Consider the following 14,789-nt stretch of genomic DNA (forward strand, 5'->3'; position numbering starts at 1 on the left):
GTGGAGCAAAGGTCCCGTCAGTTTAGATTAGAAAACAAGTCTTGAAGAAATGGGGGAGTTAAAAGCCAGTGTGAGTGTTGTGGCAGAGGTAGGAAATCGATTACGTCCTGAAAGAGCGAGGCTGAAGAAGCAGCTTCTGCTTGCTCAGCTCCTGGTCATGTGTTGAACCAAAAGTTCTCTGCTCCTGTAAGTGCCTCTTCCTTCTGGTGCTGCTCTGTAGTGCTGCCAGCACCCAGATTTTATGCTTCCTGCAAGCATCTCCGCGAAGGATCCAGTCCTCCTTCCCCAAGCCCAGCTCTCCCCTTGCTCCCATGTTCCCTTGGACTCCGATGTCTCTATGGCAGATTTTAGAGGTCCTTGACATGGTGCTGACTTCAGCCCCGGATGAATAATTCACACGTGCGTCAGACCTGAAGAGGATGTGCAGATCAACTGATAGTGCAGCATCACTGGTCCCTGCCTGAGAAGATGGTTACTGGGGGCCCAGAGCTGGGCTGCAGGTCACCAGCAGTGTCACTGCAGGGAGACACTGGAAAAGCCGTGTCTGGTGTGGTGATGTGTTTGGTGGGTTTGTTTTGTTTGTTTTCTTCTCCACTGGGATACAGGATTTTATTTTCAGTCCTGAACTTTAATACTTTTAAAAACTGTTGAAACAGAAGCCCCGTTTGCCTAAGATATCTGGCAGACAACACACTGGCTGATGCTCTCAAACCTGACCCAGACCTTTTTCTGTGGCTCCTGTTCATCCAACTGAGTCCCAGACCTTCTCTCCAGTCCTGCTGCTGTTTGGTGCAGCCCAGCCCCGTGCTGTTCCTTGCCTTGACTTGTGCCCACGAACCATGGCCTTTAAATTTCCCTGTTATTCCTCTCCTCTCTAGCCTCCATCTGTGCATTGGGACACAGTCAGAACTCCCCTTTCCATCAGGCAAGCCCTTGCTTTTGCCTCCTTTACTCCAAGCTCTTTCTGTCCTTGCATCTCATGTGATGTAGAAACTGAGGACTGAACATGTTGCCAAGAGGCAACCTCTGCAGTAGGCAAAGCCAAAATGGAACTTAATCACTGAAGTGACATTTGCTTAACTTGTTCTTAAAACTCTTCATGGATGAGGATTCCTTGGCCTTCCTGGGCCAACCTCTCCCATCCTCATAATAGTTCAGTTTCTCCTAATATCTAACCTTTTTCTCCTTCTGTGCCAACTGAGCTAATTGCCTTATCCCCAATGACCATGAGGAACACTTTAATCAATGTCTCCTGGTGGGTTTCTGTTGCATCCCTCATCTCTCTTTTCTGACGGTGGGGAAATGGGTCCTTCTGTGTCACCCCACAGGATGCTCAGAGCTCCCAGGTGAGGAGGGGAAGGGCAGGAGGAGCTGGGGAAGAGCCTCCTGACAGCAGGGAAAGCTCTTTACATGGGTTGCTGGAGTGAGGACTGGGAGGGGTTGGGTAGGAGCGAGGATGGAGCAGAAAGCAGCAACTGAGGGAAGTCTGTTACAAACAGTAACTTGGAGTGGAGAGGGAAGGTGCAGCTCAGGATACTTTTCAAATCTGTTGCTGCTTTCTGTCACTTTATATGCAATCTTTAGAATGTTGTGGAAAAAATAAATAATGGAATGTGGAAATGTGTTCAGGTCCCGTTTGCAGAGGAGCTGGTGCCACAGGGCTGGTGCAGTGCTGGGTGCTCTCGGAACATGGAGCAGCTCTGGTGCTAGAGCTGAGTGGTTGGTGTGTCCTCCCATGTTTGCTGGACCGCTTTAGAGAGGATCACGGAGACTAGACACCATGTAGTAGTTTCTAAAGCTTGTAGAGAGGGTGAATAGCAGGAAAGGCTCTCTGAGTTATCCCTTAGCCATCATTTCCAGCACAGCGAGTGGAAGCCTGTAATCTTCTGCCCTTCAGAGACCTCACCTTTTTTGCTGTTTTATGTGGCATCTCTATTCACTATTCTTCAAGTTCCCTTGATATTTTACTTTTCTTTTCCATCCTGTGCAGACCTCTTTCCCATTCTGTTTCTAAGGCTCCAGTCCCTCCTGCAGTTTTGTGGTGGTTAGGGTGGTCTCCTCTCTCCTCCCTCACTCCTTTCTTCCAGCTATCCCAGTTGTTTTTACTTTCTCCTGCTCTTTATTTACCCACACCTATGTTTCTTTCTCCCTGTCTTGCATGCAGCCCTGTTCTGCTCCTCTATTCTTTCCCACCCTGTTCTTCAATGCTCTGCACCATGTACCCTGTTTTCCCATTGCAAATGTTGCTCCATGACGCTTCTTATGTAAAGCAAATAAATCCTTGGTGCCTTTGCAGCCATTCCTCTCTTCCTGTTGCTCAGTCTGTCCCTCCCACTCACCTAAGTGGAGTCTAAATAATTCAGTTTCTCTAAATAGCTCTTTTCCCCGCATGTGCCTGACTCCTGTCCCGAGCCAGCTCCTCCGGGCAGGGGGTGGCAGAGCAGGGGGTTCCCTTTGGGGCAGACCCCCCGGCTGCCTCCTGCGTGGGCCAGGGGGAGGTTTTGCCATCAGCCTCTCCAGAGGGTCAGCGTCCCTTCCAGAGCCGGTGCCAGCGGCAGCTGCTGCCAGAGACCGGCATTGTCCCCGGGCTGCCCACCGAGCTGCAGTTCACATCTTCCAGGTTTGCGTGTTCGGCGTCGTAACGCAAATATTACGAAAATGATTTGGATTCCAGTTGAGGTTTGTTTACAAGCTGTCCAAACTAAATGAAAAGCAAAACTCCTTGTAGTACCCGACTGCCAAGACCTCCTGGCTAGAGACAGGTCTCCAAGACACAGTCCCTCCTTAAACCTTATATGATGAGGGAGGAAAAGAGGTGGCTGCTGCCCTGCCCCTCTCCCAACCTCCACTTCTGGAACCTCCCTCTCACCATGAATAACTCCAGTGTCTGGCACTGGTGCTGGGCAGAGCTTTGCCAATCATCCTCCTCAGCAGGAAGTGGACATGATTTTGATAGTGTCACTCTACCGCACACGAGACGCTGAATAGCAGCAAGAAAACTGAGCAGTTTTGTTAATCTCGGTGGTGTTTGGCAACCTCTCAGCAGCAGCCACAGAGGCACTACAGCTGTCTGTCTGCAGCCCCAGGAATACAATGCTGCATTATTTTATATTGGGCAGATCATCTTTCCAATCATAAGGTCTGGAATGTTTTATATATTTACTTCTCTGTAAGGAAAGCTTCCTACTGTCACTAATCAACAGATTTTTTTCAAGACCTGCTGTCTTGTGTGTTACAGAGATAAATGAATTGATGTTTACAAAGCACTTTGGGGTCCTAAGGTGGAAATACAAAACATTGTGTGTATGTTTTGGAAAGGGCCTCGGAATAAGTTACGTGGTACAGTGTCATTCCCAGTGATGCAAGTTGGGCCACTTCCTCCATCCAAACCCTCCTAAAGGCTCATTTTTTTTTCCTCTAACGCTCACAGATGCTAACTCACATTTATCCTGTTCTCCCTTCTTCAATATTATTTTGGTGGTGAAAAAAAAGAGAACAAAATAATAAGCTTAATGCAAAAAATATGTGATGAAGTATTTTAACACTGTGTCTCTCAGAGTGCTCTACTTTATCTGTCTCATAAATAACATATATTTAAAATAATACCAGTACACTGGTAGTAAACCAAGAGCTGTTATCTGCTAGTGTATCCAACACTCAGTTCTTGTTTCTTTTTTTCTTTCTTGTGTTTAATTAGCATTAGTATTGTGCCTAGGTTGGGCAATGATGGAGCATGAAAAGCTGTGCCAGGTGACTTGAAAGCATCAGTTCCCCCTTTGGCATATTTGCCATCGAAATGGGAGGCAGCAGGTGCTGGGAGGCAGGGCAGAGACAGTGACTTTGGGCAGCGGTGGCTTTCTGACAGCCCAGCTATTGCCCAGGTTCCTCAGGCGGTCCAAGGGGAGGTGGCTGGGATGCTGCCCCAGCAGCCACTGGCCACACAGCCCATCCCCATCGCCACCAGCTGCAGTGCCACCTCTGCGCATCATTATTTATATTCCTCCTCTGCACCAGCCCAGCTGCCTCTCAGGGCACCTCCACCCAAAGTGGTGACTTCAGCCCTGCGGAATGATGAGTTGGGTTATTCTGGAGAAGCAGCTCAGCCACGACTGGTGGCAGCTGGGATGCTGAGGTTGGCAGGGGTGGCTGTCGAGTGTATTGCTGTGCCCAGGTAGGGGGCCAGGAGACAGGATGGTTTCACTGACCCAGCTCAGGAAATGGAGTGGGTGAATGGTGGTTTGGCAGAAGATGAATTTAACTCTGAGTTGTAACCTCAGGATGAGCCCATGTAACAAAAGATACTATTGCAAAGTATTGCTAAAACAAAGGTGTCTTGGTTCCTCTCCAGGAGGGAGATGAGGTGCATTGGCATGTGGAAAAGCAATCAGAGAGAAAAGGAAGGAAAGTCAAATGAGGATGGCACAGAGCTGAGAGCTGCCAATACCTGGTGCTGGAAGTTATAGAGCTAGAGAGGTGTGCGGGGAGTATCTGGCAGCACACACGTGCCCTGTGATACACCCTCGCAATGAGGGGGGCTCACAGCCACTGTCAACCAGAGGTTTTGTGCACAGCTGTTCTGATATGCCACAGCCACAAACAAGTGCCTTCTCTCAGAGCGATGTCCAGCATAGTCAGGAGAGGCTACAACTCCAATCTGACTACAGCTTTACATCTAACCACCGGCATTTCATTTCTTCCTTGCTGAGCTCCCCCAGCCACCAAGGCCAGGTTGCCCAAGAACAGAGGCAAAGAGCACACAGACCTGCTCCAGAAGCCACCAGTATGTGCATGAACTTCCGTGGCAGCGGAGAGAGGCTGGAGCTTGGCACAAGTCTATCTGTTAATTCGAAAAAGTGAGAAACCACGCGGTGACTTGGGGGCCAGCCCGGCTGCCCTCCCTGGAGAGCCGCCGGTGAGCGGGCCAGGCTGGGCTGTGCCTACCTGTGCTGTGGGGCTCTGAGCCGGTGTCCAGCACCAGCTTTGCTCGGGGCCCGACTGACGGTGCAGCCCGGGCCCCTGACTCCCGCAGGGTCCCCGCGGGCTGCGGCGGCACGGAGGTACCGGGGCTCCGGGAAGGCGCCTCGGGTGCAGGCGCTGGGGCTCCCCAGTGCCCACCGCCGAGCTGGGGGCGAGGAGGGCAGCTCCGGTCCCGCCCTGGCAGCGCCCACGGCGGCGAGGGCCGGTCCCGGGCCCTCCCCGTGCCGGCTTTAACCCGCCCGGTGCCGGCGCTCGCTCGGCGGCGATGAGAGACCGAGGGGTCCCGGCCGGGGTCTCCGCGGTCCGCCGCGGCAAGCCCGAGCGCACCGGGCCGGGCCTGGCTCCGCCGCGGCGGGGCTGAGCCCGCCGCCCTTTGTCCGCCGCCCCGGGGCAGGTGCGGGCGGCGTGGCCGGGGACAAAGCGGCCGGGGACAAAGCGGCCGCGGGCTCCAGGGCTGCTGCCGCCGCCGTGCCCGGCGCTGGGCGCGCTCCCTCGGCGCGGTGCGGGCGCGGCTCCCGGTGCTCGGCCCCGGCGCCGCCGGCGGGTTTTATGCGCAGGGCGGCCGGCGGGCCGGCGGGGGTGGGAGGAGCCGGGCAGGTTGTGCCCGCCGGGCCCTCCTCCCTCGCTCCCTCCCCGCCCGGCGGAGAGGGGTCGGGGGAGGGGGCAGCATGGCCTGTCCGTCCGGCCCCTTTTCCAGCGCTCATCTGCCCCGGGAGTGCGGCGCCGCTCCTCGCAGGGAGAAGAGGTCCGAATGGAGACAGACGGCAGCCAGCCCGGCCTCGCCTCCCCGGACTCCCCGCACGACCCCTGGTACCGCCGCGGCGGCCGCCCCCACCGCCCCCCCCACACCCCCGGCCGCGGCCGCCCCCTCCCCCCGGCCCCGGCCGCCCGGCCCGGGCAGGCGCGGCGGCGGCGGCGGCGGTGCCGCTGCCAACATGGCCGATCCGCGCCCTCCCCTCCCCGCCCGGCCCCGCCGCCGCCGCCGCCACCCCCGCGGGGCGCCGCGGCCCCCCGGCGCGGCCCCGCTCACGGCTCTGTCCTTCCTCCCGCAGCAAAATGTTCATCGGGGGACTGAGCTGGCAGACCACGCAAGGTGAGCGCCCGGGCAGCCCCGCACCTGCCGCCGGGGCCGGGGGTGGTGGGGCCGGGGCCGAGCTCGGCGGGGGCGGCGGGGCCGGGCCGGGCCGGGCCGGGCCACCCAACGGTGGGCGCTGTGCTTGCAGAGGGCTTGCGGGAGTACTTCAGCCAGTTCGGAGAGGTGAAGGAGTGCCTGGTGATGCGGGACCCGCTGACAAAGAGATCCAGGTGAGAGGCCGGGCCCGCGCCTCCCTTCGCCCCCGCCGTGGCCCGGCCGCCACTTTAACCAACTTTCTCTCTTCTCTCTGCATCCCCTCTCCTGCCCGGGCTGCGGGGCTCAGGGGCTTCGGGTTCGTCACGTTCATGGACCAGGCTGGCGTCGACAAGGTCCTGGCCCAATCCAGACATGAACTGGACTCCAAGACGGTGAGATGACTTCTCTCATCCGAGGGGTGCATTTGCCGGTGGAGCGGCTGTGCTCGGAGCAGCCATCGATTGCGGTGTTTGATTTCCAGTTAGAGGTTGTAAACTATTGATTCCTGGTACGGATCGGTCGGCCTTTTCTCCGTCCGGCTTACCGGCGGGTAGCCCGGCTGCTGCCTGAGCACTGGGCTCGCCGTTGACCCGCGGTCCATGTCCTGGCGGGGGTCTGCAGCTCCCGGTGATGGTTTTCCTCCTGCCCAGCGGCTGTAAGGCTCCTCTGAGGAGTGACCGTGACCCCCTTGGAGCTGGGACACCTGGACACGTTTGGGGTGATGACTGGCACCGGGAAATGGATGTGGCTGCGTTTGGGGAGAGGGGAGCTGCCCCTGCCCCCCATGCGCTGCCAAGCACCCCAGGGGTGCTGTCCCCACCGCCCAGGCCCTGCTTCCCTGGCCGTGGTGGCCCGTGCCCTCCCCTCGCAGAGACTCTCCGTGCCGCGCGCCCCAGAGACTCTCCCGTGGTTTCTCCAGGCGAAGTTTTTGTAACGGTCATGGAGGTTCAAGACTTTATTGTCTCCGAGCATGGCCAGCGCCCGCCCATGTGGGCCACCACTGGCCTCTTGGAGCAGCTGCAGCTCCAGCCCTTGCTCTGCAAGCGGGGGCTGATAGGAGCCCCGGCTGGGCCAACAGAAAGATTTCGCTGTCTCCCTGTGTTGGTGGCATGTCGTGCCCCATCCTGCCTTGCAAATCTGCGGTGCTCGGGAGATGTGTGGGCTGTTTTGGGGTGTGGGGGTGAGGCGTCTGAGTGGGAGGTCCCTTCTCTGTAGTTTTAGTCACTTGCCTTCCCCTGAATTCCTTTTCCTTATTGCTGCCCCGGGGTGAAGGTGAGGGTAGGGATGGGGGAGCGGTGGGGCTGCGAGGGGGCGGCACGGTGAGGGGAGACGTTCCGGCTCGTGGCATGGGCTACCCAGCAGTCCAAACGTGCAACTTTATTTCTTCCAGCGTGTGGCTCAGGCGTCTCGGCCTTTATCTCAACAGAAGGGAGAGGGCGGGAGAGCAAGACCCGCTTTCTTAGGGTTTACGGTGCGAGTTGCAGCGAGATTTATGTCTGTTCCTGTTTAACTGCTTGGATCGCTCCCTTTGATGTGCACAGGTCCTTCCTCCCCACGGGAGCTCCCGGTTAAACCTCTCCAGCCTTCCTGGCCGAGGCTGGGTCCCCAGGACTCCAGCCCTCCTCCTTTCAGGAGTGATGTAAAGTGAGTTTTGCTCTGGGGGAGGGCTATGGTAAAGTGTTTTGAGGAGGGCCCAGGGCTTTCTTTTTTTTTTTTTCTCCTTCTTTTTTTTTAGTAGCCTATGTAAACACGGTGTCTGCTCAGCTAGTCCCGTCATGAGTCTGCGGGCTGGCATAGACCTCTCTTGGAAAGGCAAGTGATGGATGTCTGTTGTAGCACTAATCCCAAAAGCGTTTTGGGGCTCAGAGCAAGCTGAAACCCACTGTCTCCATTCTTCTCCCTGCACCGCCGCCTGTGCGAAGCCGCTCCATGTCCCACCGTGCGGCTCACGAGGGTGGGGAGGGACAGGCAGGAGAACAGAAGGGCCTCGCGGTGCAGGGGACTGGCCGGCCATTGAAATTCCCGGCTGCATCTGCTCTGCTCGCCCCGCTGGCGCGGCAGAATGGGGGCAGTTTCACCAGGGCCCTTCCTTTGTTAGGAACTTTGATCCTCTTCCTACTTTCTTTTTTTTAATTATTTTTTCATTTAGTATGGTTCTCGGCTGTGTCAGATGTTTTGGGGTGTTTTGCCGGGTGAGAAGTTGGTCTTGTGGTGCCGCGTGGAGCCTCCGTACGGCTTTTCCCTGCTGAGCTGAAAGGCTCTGCTGTGAGTCATGGGTTAAATGACATAAACTCATCTGAATCCTAATTTAGGGTTTTATGAAACTTTGCAGGAAAAGGCCCAGTGTCCCGAAAGGACAGTCTTCTCTCAAGGCTCAGTGTCTCCTGGCAAGCAGCACTTGATAGACAGTGTCTGCCCAACTTGTTGCTTCATTGTTTTCTGATTCTTCCTACCCTAACAAGGGCTGTTGGCCCGATTCTCTGGGGAAACCTTGTGCTTTTCAGACTCCTCTTTGTTTTTAAGCTAGATAGCACCAGCCTACGGAGTTATTTATGGAAATGCTTGATATGAGAATTGGCTTTGCAGTCTCAAGGTAAAAGATTTGCGTGACTTTGTAAAGCTGCAGCTGGCCGCTGCCTTGAGCTGCTGCTTTACGCGCTCTGGGAAGAGCTGGCTTGGCGGTGCTGGGTCGCCCTGTCGTTTCTTTGTTGCCGTTACCGAGTTTTTGCTGGGTTTGTCTTTTGTGGTGGAGAGAGCGATCTGTGGCTCTGGGGCAGCGCTGACTAACAGAGCAAATGTAGCTGTGGAGGTGCAATGAACGAAGAAACCCAGTCGTGAGGTCTCACGGGTCCTTCCCTGTTCTGCCCCTGTTTCAGGGGCAGCGATACCAGCTGGGTTCATGCAGGAATTATGTGACCTGAACTAGTAAATGTTGCTGTAGGTGGCCTGAAGAGCATTAGTGAGGAGCCTGGCAGGCTGGCTTGGCCCACCTGCGACATCAGCGGGATTCCTCGTCCCCAAAGCCTTGTGGGGTGAAGTGGGAGCGGTTTGAGCTCAAGTGACTTCCCCTCACTGCAGCCTGATCCTGGGGTTTTGTTTTTTTGGATACAATCTCCAGCAGTTCTTCCTCTTAGCAGATTTCTGTCTAGGTGTGTAAAAAGGATCTATTACGTCAGTGGGTGATACTGAAACACAACTCTTCCTGGGCTGTTTGTTTTGACACCAGAAATGGAGGAATAAGGTACCAGTGCTTTTGCTTTAATTAGAAAGACTCCAGCCACTGAGGACCAGTCCAGTTCAAGTAACTTGAGCCTGGCACTGAACTTGCTCCCCTCCGCATGTTCCCAGGGCTGCCCCTGCAGTTGGTCACCCCAGCCTCCCTCTACCTGCAACAATAGCTGGTTGTGCAGAAGAATTTGTGAAATGACTGCCTGCTCCCTCCAGCCAGGAGAACGCGTTATCTCTGCCCAGTTGATCACACTCAGGGTAATGAGAAAATGAGGCTGAGCTTAGCATTGCTGAGTATGAAAGCATCTTCTTGGCAGGAGCTGAATGACACTGGCTGAGAAGTAAAAGACAGTAGATTATTGTTTTTGCTTATTATCTGCCATCAACCTCCTGGTCTCCTGCCGTCCCCTGTCCTCAGAATTCGCCGTGGGTGTCTGCACTGGCCAGGAAGCGGTGGGGGGGTGTGTGCGGGGAGGGGAGGGACAGGAAGGTTCAGGTGCCCCAGGGAGGCACCGGAGGGTATGTTAATCTGCTGGTGCTTGGAGCTTGGAGAGGGAGGTTTATTTTTGAGTTTATTTGTGCTCTTCACTTTTGCCTCTGTTTACTTACGTGCTGAGTTTATTTATGTTGTAGGCTGTGAGTCAGGACGGAGGTGGGAAGGCAGGGAGAAGAGCTGGTGGAAGGGCATAGGGAGGCTGGACTGCAGGGCTGTGTGACAAGTGAAAGGATGTGGGACGGGAGGGCGGCCAGGCTGCAAAGCTGAACAAAGCGGCGAGAGGAGCTGGAGAAACACGGCTTCCTTTTGGGCTGTTCGAGCTGCTGGGCTGATGGGACGACGCTCTGGGCTGCCCTCCCAGCCGCAGCCTGTCCAAGCGTGGGGATGAGCCAGACCTGCCTTTACCGCAGGTCTTTGTAAGCTGATTTGTAGCTCTGGATCATCCCCGATGTGATGTAACTTTACAGGAGTTGCTGTAAAAATAGGCTGTAAAGAAAGAGGTGGTGACTGAGGAGAAGAGGAGGCTTCATGGGTGTTTGGCTTGCGGCTGCATTAGTGTTGTCCCGGCTTTTGTGGTGCGTGAGGCCGGTGCAGGCGCATGCTCGGCCGTGCTGAGCCCAGCAGAACGCGCGGCACCTGGATGGCGGCGCGGGGACCGGCAGCAGGTTTATAGAGAAGCTGAGCAGGCACAATGGAGGCTCAGCCTGTACAGGGAGGCATCGCCTCATTGTGTGCGGCGCTGCCTGGGGAGCGGGGCAGCACGCTGCCCTGCCGCCGCAGCCTCCGCAGCCCGCTGGGCTTTGAGCTCCTCCGATTAATTTGTGCCATCCTGTCTGCTCTTTTATTTCTTCACCCTGTGTTTTGTGGCATGGAATGTTTGGCTTTTTGTGCGCTGCCTCTTTTCTGTCCTGTTACTGCCCAGGTGAGCTCTGTACTTGTAGGTGTAGTGAAAGGGGGGAGCAAAAAGGCAAACGAAAGCGCTTTTAAGATGAGGCCGGTGATGCAGGGCACCCAGGGGCAGGCCAAGCGGGAGGGTGCAGCCCAGCCTGTTAATCCCAGCATGTGATGGGCTCTCTGGTGCGTCTGGCCAGCGCTCAGCTGGAGACAGACTGCTGCATGCTGGGACTTGTAGTCTCCCTGGATTACACCTTACCGAGGGGGGAAGATGTCTGTGGCCAGCTTTGTTTTACACACCTCAGGTAGATTACTTGGGTTTCTAACAAGGTGCCACATGGGCAGAGACAGCTGTGCGCATGGAGGAAAAGCCAGCGTCTGTAAACAAGCAGCAAAAGCGTGTTCACCTGTTCTTCCCTGCATCTCTTTCAGATTGACCCGAAGGTAGCGTTCCCCCGCCGAGCACAGCCCAAGGTAAGCACTGCGGGCAGCCCTCGCCGCTCCAAACGGTGGAATTCGTGGCGGTGAATCTTGTCCAGTGCATGCGATGGAGCTGCTCCCTGGGGTTTGCTCAGGGCTCGCCTGGGGTGGGAGCTGCTGTGCTGCAGCCCAGCCTGACGTGCTGCACTGTGTGCGCTCCCACTGGGCTTGCAGTGCTGGGGGTTTGCATGGCACTGGAGGAACTGGGAGGCCTCTTAGTTGTACTTTAGGATGCATTAGTTAGAGCTGGTGAAATAAGTGCTGCCCAGGGTGAGCTTAGTCCTTCTGGAGTTGCAGCCAGTGCCTGGAAGTTTCAGGACTAAGGAGACTCAGAACAGCTCCGTGCTAGGGCGTGATACAGGTGGAAAAAGGTCGTGTGTGTGCACATGCATGTGTACAGGTAGGCGTATGGCAGAGAGAGGGGCAGGAAGGTTTCATTTTGTGAGATGCCCTTGTGTTCTTCAGCACTGGAAAAGGCAGAAGGAGTTTGTTGTTGGACTTTTGTCTACAAGAGGCTCTGACACTGAAATCTGCAGTTGCAGGAACTTTTTCCAGGCTTGCAGCTAGAAACTTTGAGCTGAGGAGCCATCAGTGGGCTGGAGACTGCCTTCAGACTTTGGGTCTGCCTTTAACTTTGCCCTTGGATGGGAGGTTTTAAAGTTCAGAGTCTCAGTTCCAAGTGCTGTCGTGGGAGAAGAGCTGGGGAGCAGCGGTGTCAAGGAACAGAGAGGGAAGAGGAGACTGGTGCTGGGAGGGAAGTGGGGAGATCAGGCACCGAGAACAATTGGTGAGCAGGTATCCCGAGTAACTGGAGCCAGGAAGCACATGGTAGGAATTGGGTTAATTCCATTAAGCAGTTTGGTGACAGAAGGTGCTTTAGTGTTAGAACGGGCTGCTCTCCAAGCCAGGGAATTGCTGCGGATTAGCCCTATGCTCCTTGGGATAATTAGGACCATGTGTTCCTCTGAGAGCAGGGGTGTAGCCAAGCAGCTAAGGGGAGGATGCAGCTGGAGAGCCGGTTCAAAGGACGCTGGTGTGCCTCCGCCTGGCAGCCATGGCCCCGCTCAGGGTAGTTAGTTTTCTTCCTTGTCCCAGCTGCGTGAATGACAATGGGCAGAGGGATGTTCTTTTCGCCTTCTTGTTACAGGCAAAAGAGATTTAACTGGGAGTTGACTGGGGAATGGGTGCAAAATGAGGCTTATTCCATGCAAGACCAGATAATTTACAATTTGTGAGCTCAGAGGGCCTCCTGCCTGTCTCTCCGCTCTGGGGAGCAGAGCGGGCATCGCAGGGGGCCTGGAGGAGGCTGGCTGTGCCGGGTGACAGGGCTGTGGGGACAGCTGGAGGGCTGGGGAGGGGACAGTCGTGTCCTGCATCTTCAGGGTAGGGTGAAGGTGCCAAGAGAGCAGCAACAGGTTTGCAGGGAGAGGTGATGTGCTGTCCGAGGAGAGGGTGGTGGCTGGGCACTGGCAAGCACGATGGGGCGAGTGCATGAATTGGGGTTTGGAGTGGGACACATCTGCCAGCCGTGTTTGGCCAGAGGGCTTTGGGAAGGTGGAAGCTCAGCTGCAGCAAAGGGGCAGGCGGTCCTGGCAGCAGACGGGAGTTAGTGGCCTTTTGAATCTCGTTCTCCGCTCACTCTGGGTTTATTCGGTGAATTCCTGTCCTTCCCTTTTCCAGATGGTGACCCGAACGAAGAAGATATTTGTGGGTGGTCTGTCCGTGAACACTACTGTGGAGGATGTGAAACAGTATTTCGAGCAGTTTGGGAAGGTAAGTCTCTTGAGTGGTGTTGGATCAAAGCTGTTGCTTCTGGGGCAAAACCGAGTTTTCTGCACTCCTGTAGAGGTGAGATTAGGAGCTTGCAAGTGTTTTGCGTCAGGTTAAGTAGACCGGAGGTCATTTACAGATGCTGGGTGGCTGTAATGTCTTTGCAGGGCTACAGCCGGCGACTCCTGCCCTGTGATGATTTGAAACAAAGAGTTTGTGCTTGTTCCTGGAGTCAGTAGGACCTGGGCTGAGGGTTTTCCAGTGTTTCTCTATCCAGAGGCCTCTTGTGGCCTGCAGATGTGCAGTTTGTTCAAATGCTGGAGGAAGGTCTGTAGACACTCCTAACAGAGCGGCTGTAGCATCAAACCTGTGACTGTGGCCTGTTTCTAACTCTTAAGCCTTGCGATCGATATTTCAGTAATCCTTTATTAAAAATAAGCCTTTTGGTCCTGAAACTTCTCCTGCTGAGTCTTGGGCTGGTGGTGATCTTAGTTTTGGTTGTTTGAAGAAAATCTAGCGCTACGTCTGTCCCTTGTCGTGGTGCAGCTCAGGAAAGGGGGGGCTTCTGTGGATGGAAGTCACTTGTGCTGTGGTCCGTGACAGCCAGGTGTGCAAATTGTGAGTTGGGATCAAATTGGAGCATAGAAGGGGGCTCAGTCTTGGCCTCTCAGCTGCGTCAGGAGGTTGTGAGCATCCCCAGGAGCAACCTCAGTAGCATTAGGCTAAAAGATCCCAAGATTTTTCATGGGATTATGGACTGAAGGGGATCATTGTATCCGAGTGTTGAATGCGGTCACCTCTGGGGCAGGGCACTGTGACTGTTTGGCTGTTGTTCGGTGGTGTTGTGCATGGCTTTGCTGTTTGGGGTGGGAAGTGTTGGATTCTGTAGCTGTTGGGAACTTCCTGCCCAGTTGTGGGGGCAGAACGCAGTTTTCTGGGCAGTAATCTGGCCAGGACATCGCTGACAGCATCAGGGATGTGGAGGAAACTACCACAGGAACTGTAGAATGTGAGGGATGAAGGGTTTAGTATTAATTTTCGTCTGAAAGATCCTACAAAAGGGTGTTGTTATGTAAAGGCACATTAATTGGTGAAAGGAAGGAGAGTTTTGTAACCAGTTTTGCCATATCGTTGGAACTTCTGGGCAGAAAGCTTGGAACAAGTGTTTGCTCAGTACCTTTCTTCAGCTTCTGAAGTCGAATCTGCATGTCCTGGGATGATACCGTGTCTGCAAAGTGGGACTCCTTTGTATTTCTGTTCAGTCCTAAGTGAAAGTGGCAATGGCAGAAGTGGTCACATATCCCCATGTTTGCTGGTCATTAGCTCTGTGTGGTTTTATTTTCTATTAGAAATAAGCAAACGGTGTTGTGTCCCCAAGAGCTTCTACGTGGTGTCATTGAAGGCGTCACCACTAAAGATGGTGTTGTCCATGTGTCTGTGCAGTCTGAAGGTTGTTGGTGTGACTTGCGTGTGCTTCTGCGCTGCTGATGGATGCATTTGATAGGAAAACAACATGTCTCAGGTGTAATCACCTTTTAACCTTCACTGTACCTCTGTTCATTTGAAGCAGAAGCACATCACGGAGTGCTGTGTTTACAAACAGTTACAGTTGCTCTAGACTGAGAAGTACTTTTCAGTTCTTTTGGGGTGTTATGCTGTTAACGTTCCTCTTGTTTAATGGTCATGTGCTGAAAGGTGTCCTGACGTCAGGAGAGTGGCGAGAACTGGTTGTGTCAGATTGTTTTCTTGGGACTGGGCAGGAGGGAGAGTTCTGCATAGCTCAGTGCAATTCATTTCTGAAGAATTAGCATCCTGGACAACATCCGGTGCTCA

General features: G+C 54.8%; 1 protein-coding gene across 8 annotated transcripts in view; it reads left to right on the forward strand.

Moving 5' to 3' along the window:
• The first annotated feature begins 5,522 nt into the window (after positions 1-5,522).
• MSI1 (musashi RNA binding protein 1) overlaps positions 5,523-14,789 on the forward strand; it is a 30,512-nt gene continuing 21,245 nt past the window's right edge. The window contains exons 1-6 of one of the 8 annotated variants that reach the window (XM_065033788.1): positions 5,523-5,787; positions 6,030-6,070; positions 6,201-6,282; positions 6,396-6,480; positions 11,139-11,180; positions 12,867-12,959. In XM_065033788.1, the coding sequence (XP_064889860.1) occupies positions 5,729-5,787; positions 6,030-6,070; positions 6,201-6,282; positions 6,396-6,480; positions 11,139-11,180; positions 12,867-12,959 (402 nt within the window). In that variant the 5' untranslated portion in view covers positions 5,523-5,728. Of the gene's footprint in view, positions 5,788-6,029; positions 6,071-6,200; positions 6,283-6,395; positions 6,481-7,406; positions 7,733-9,808; positions 10,735-11,138; positions 11,181-12,866; positions 12,960-14,789 lie in introns of those variants that run through there. The other 7 variants (XM_065033789.1, XM_065033784.1, XM_065033785.1 and 4 more) reach the window with 7 other exon arrangements.

The sequence above is a fragment of the Columba livia genome, chromosome 17 (genome assembly GCF_036013475.1).
Source record: "Columba livia isolate bColLiv1 breed racing homer chromosome 17, bColLiv1.pat.W.v2, whole genome shotgun sequence".
In the NCBI taxonomy this organism is placed as follows: Eukaryota; Metazoa; Chordata; class Aves; order Columbiformes; family Columbidae; genus Columba; species Columba livia.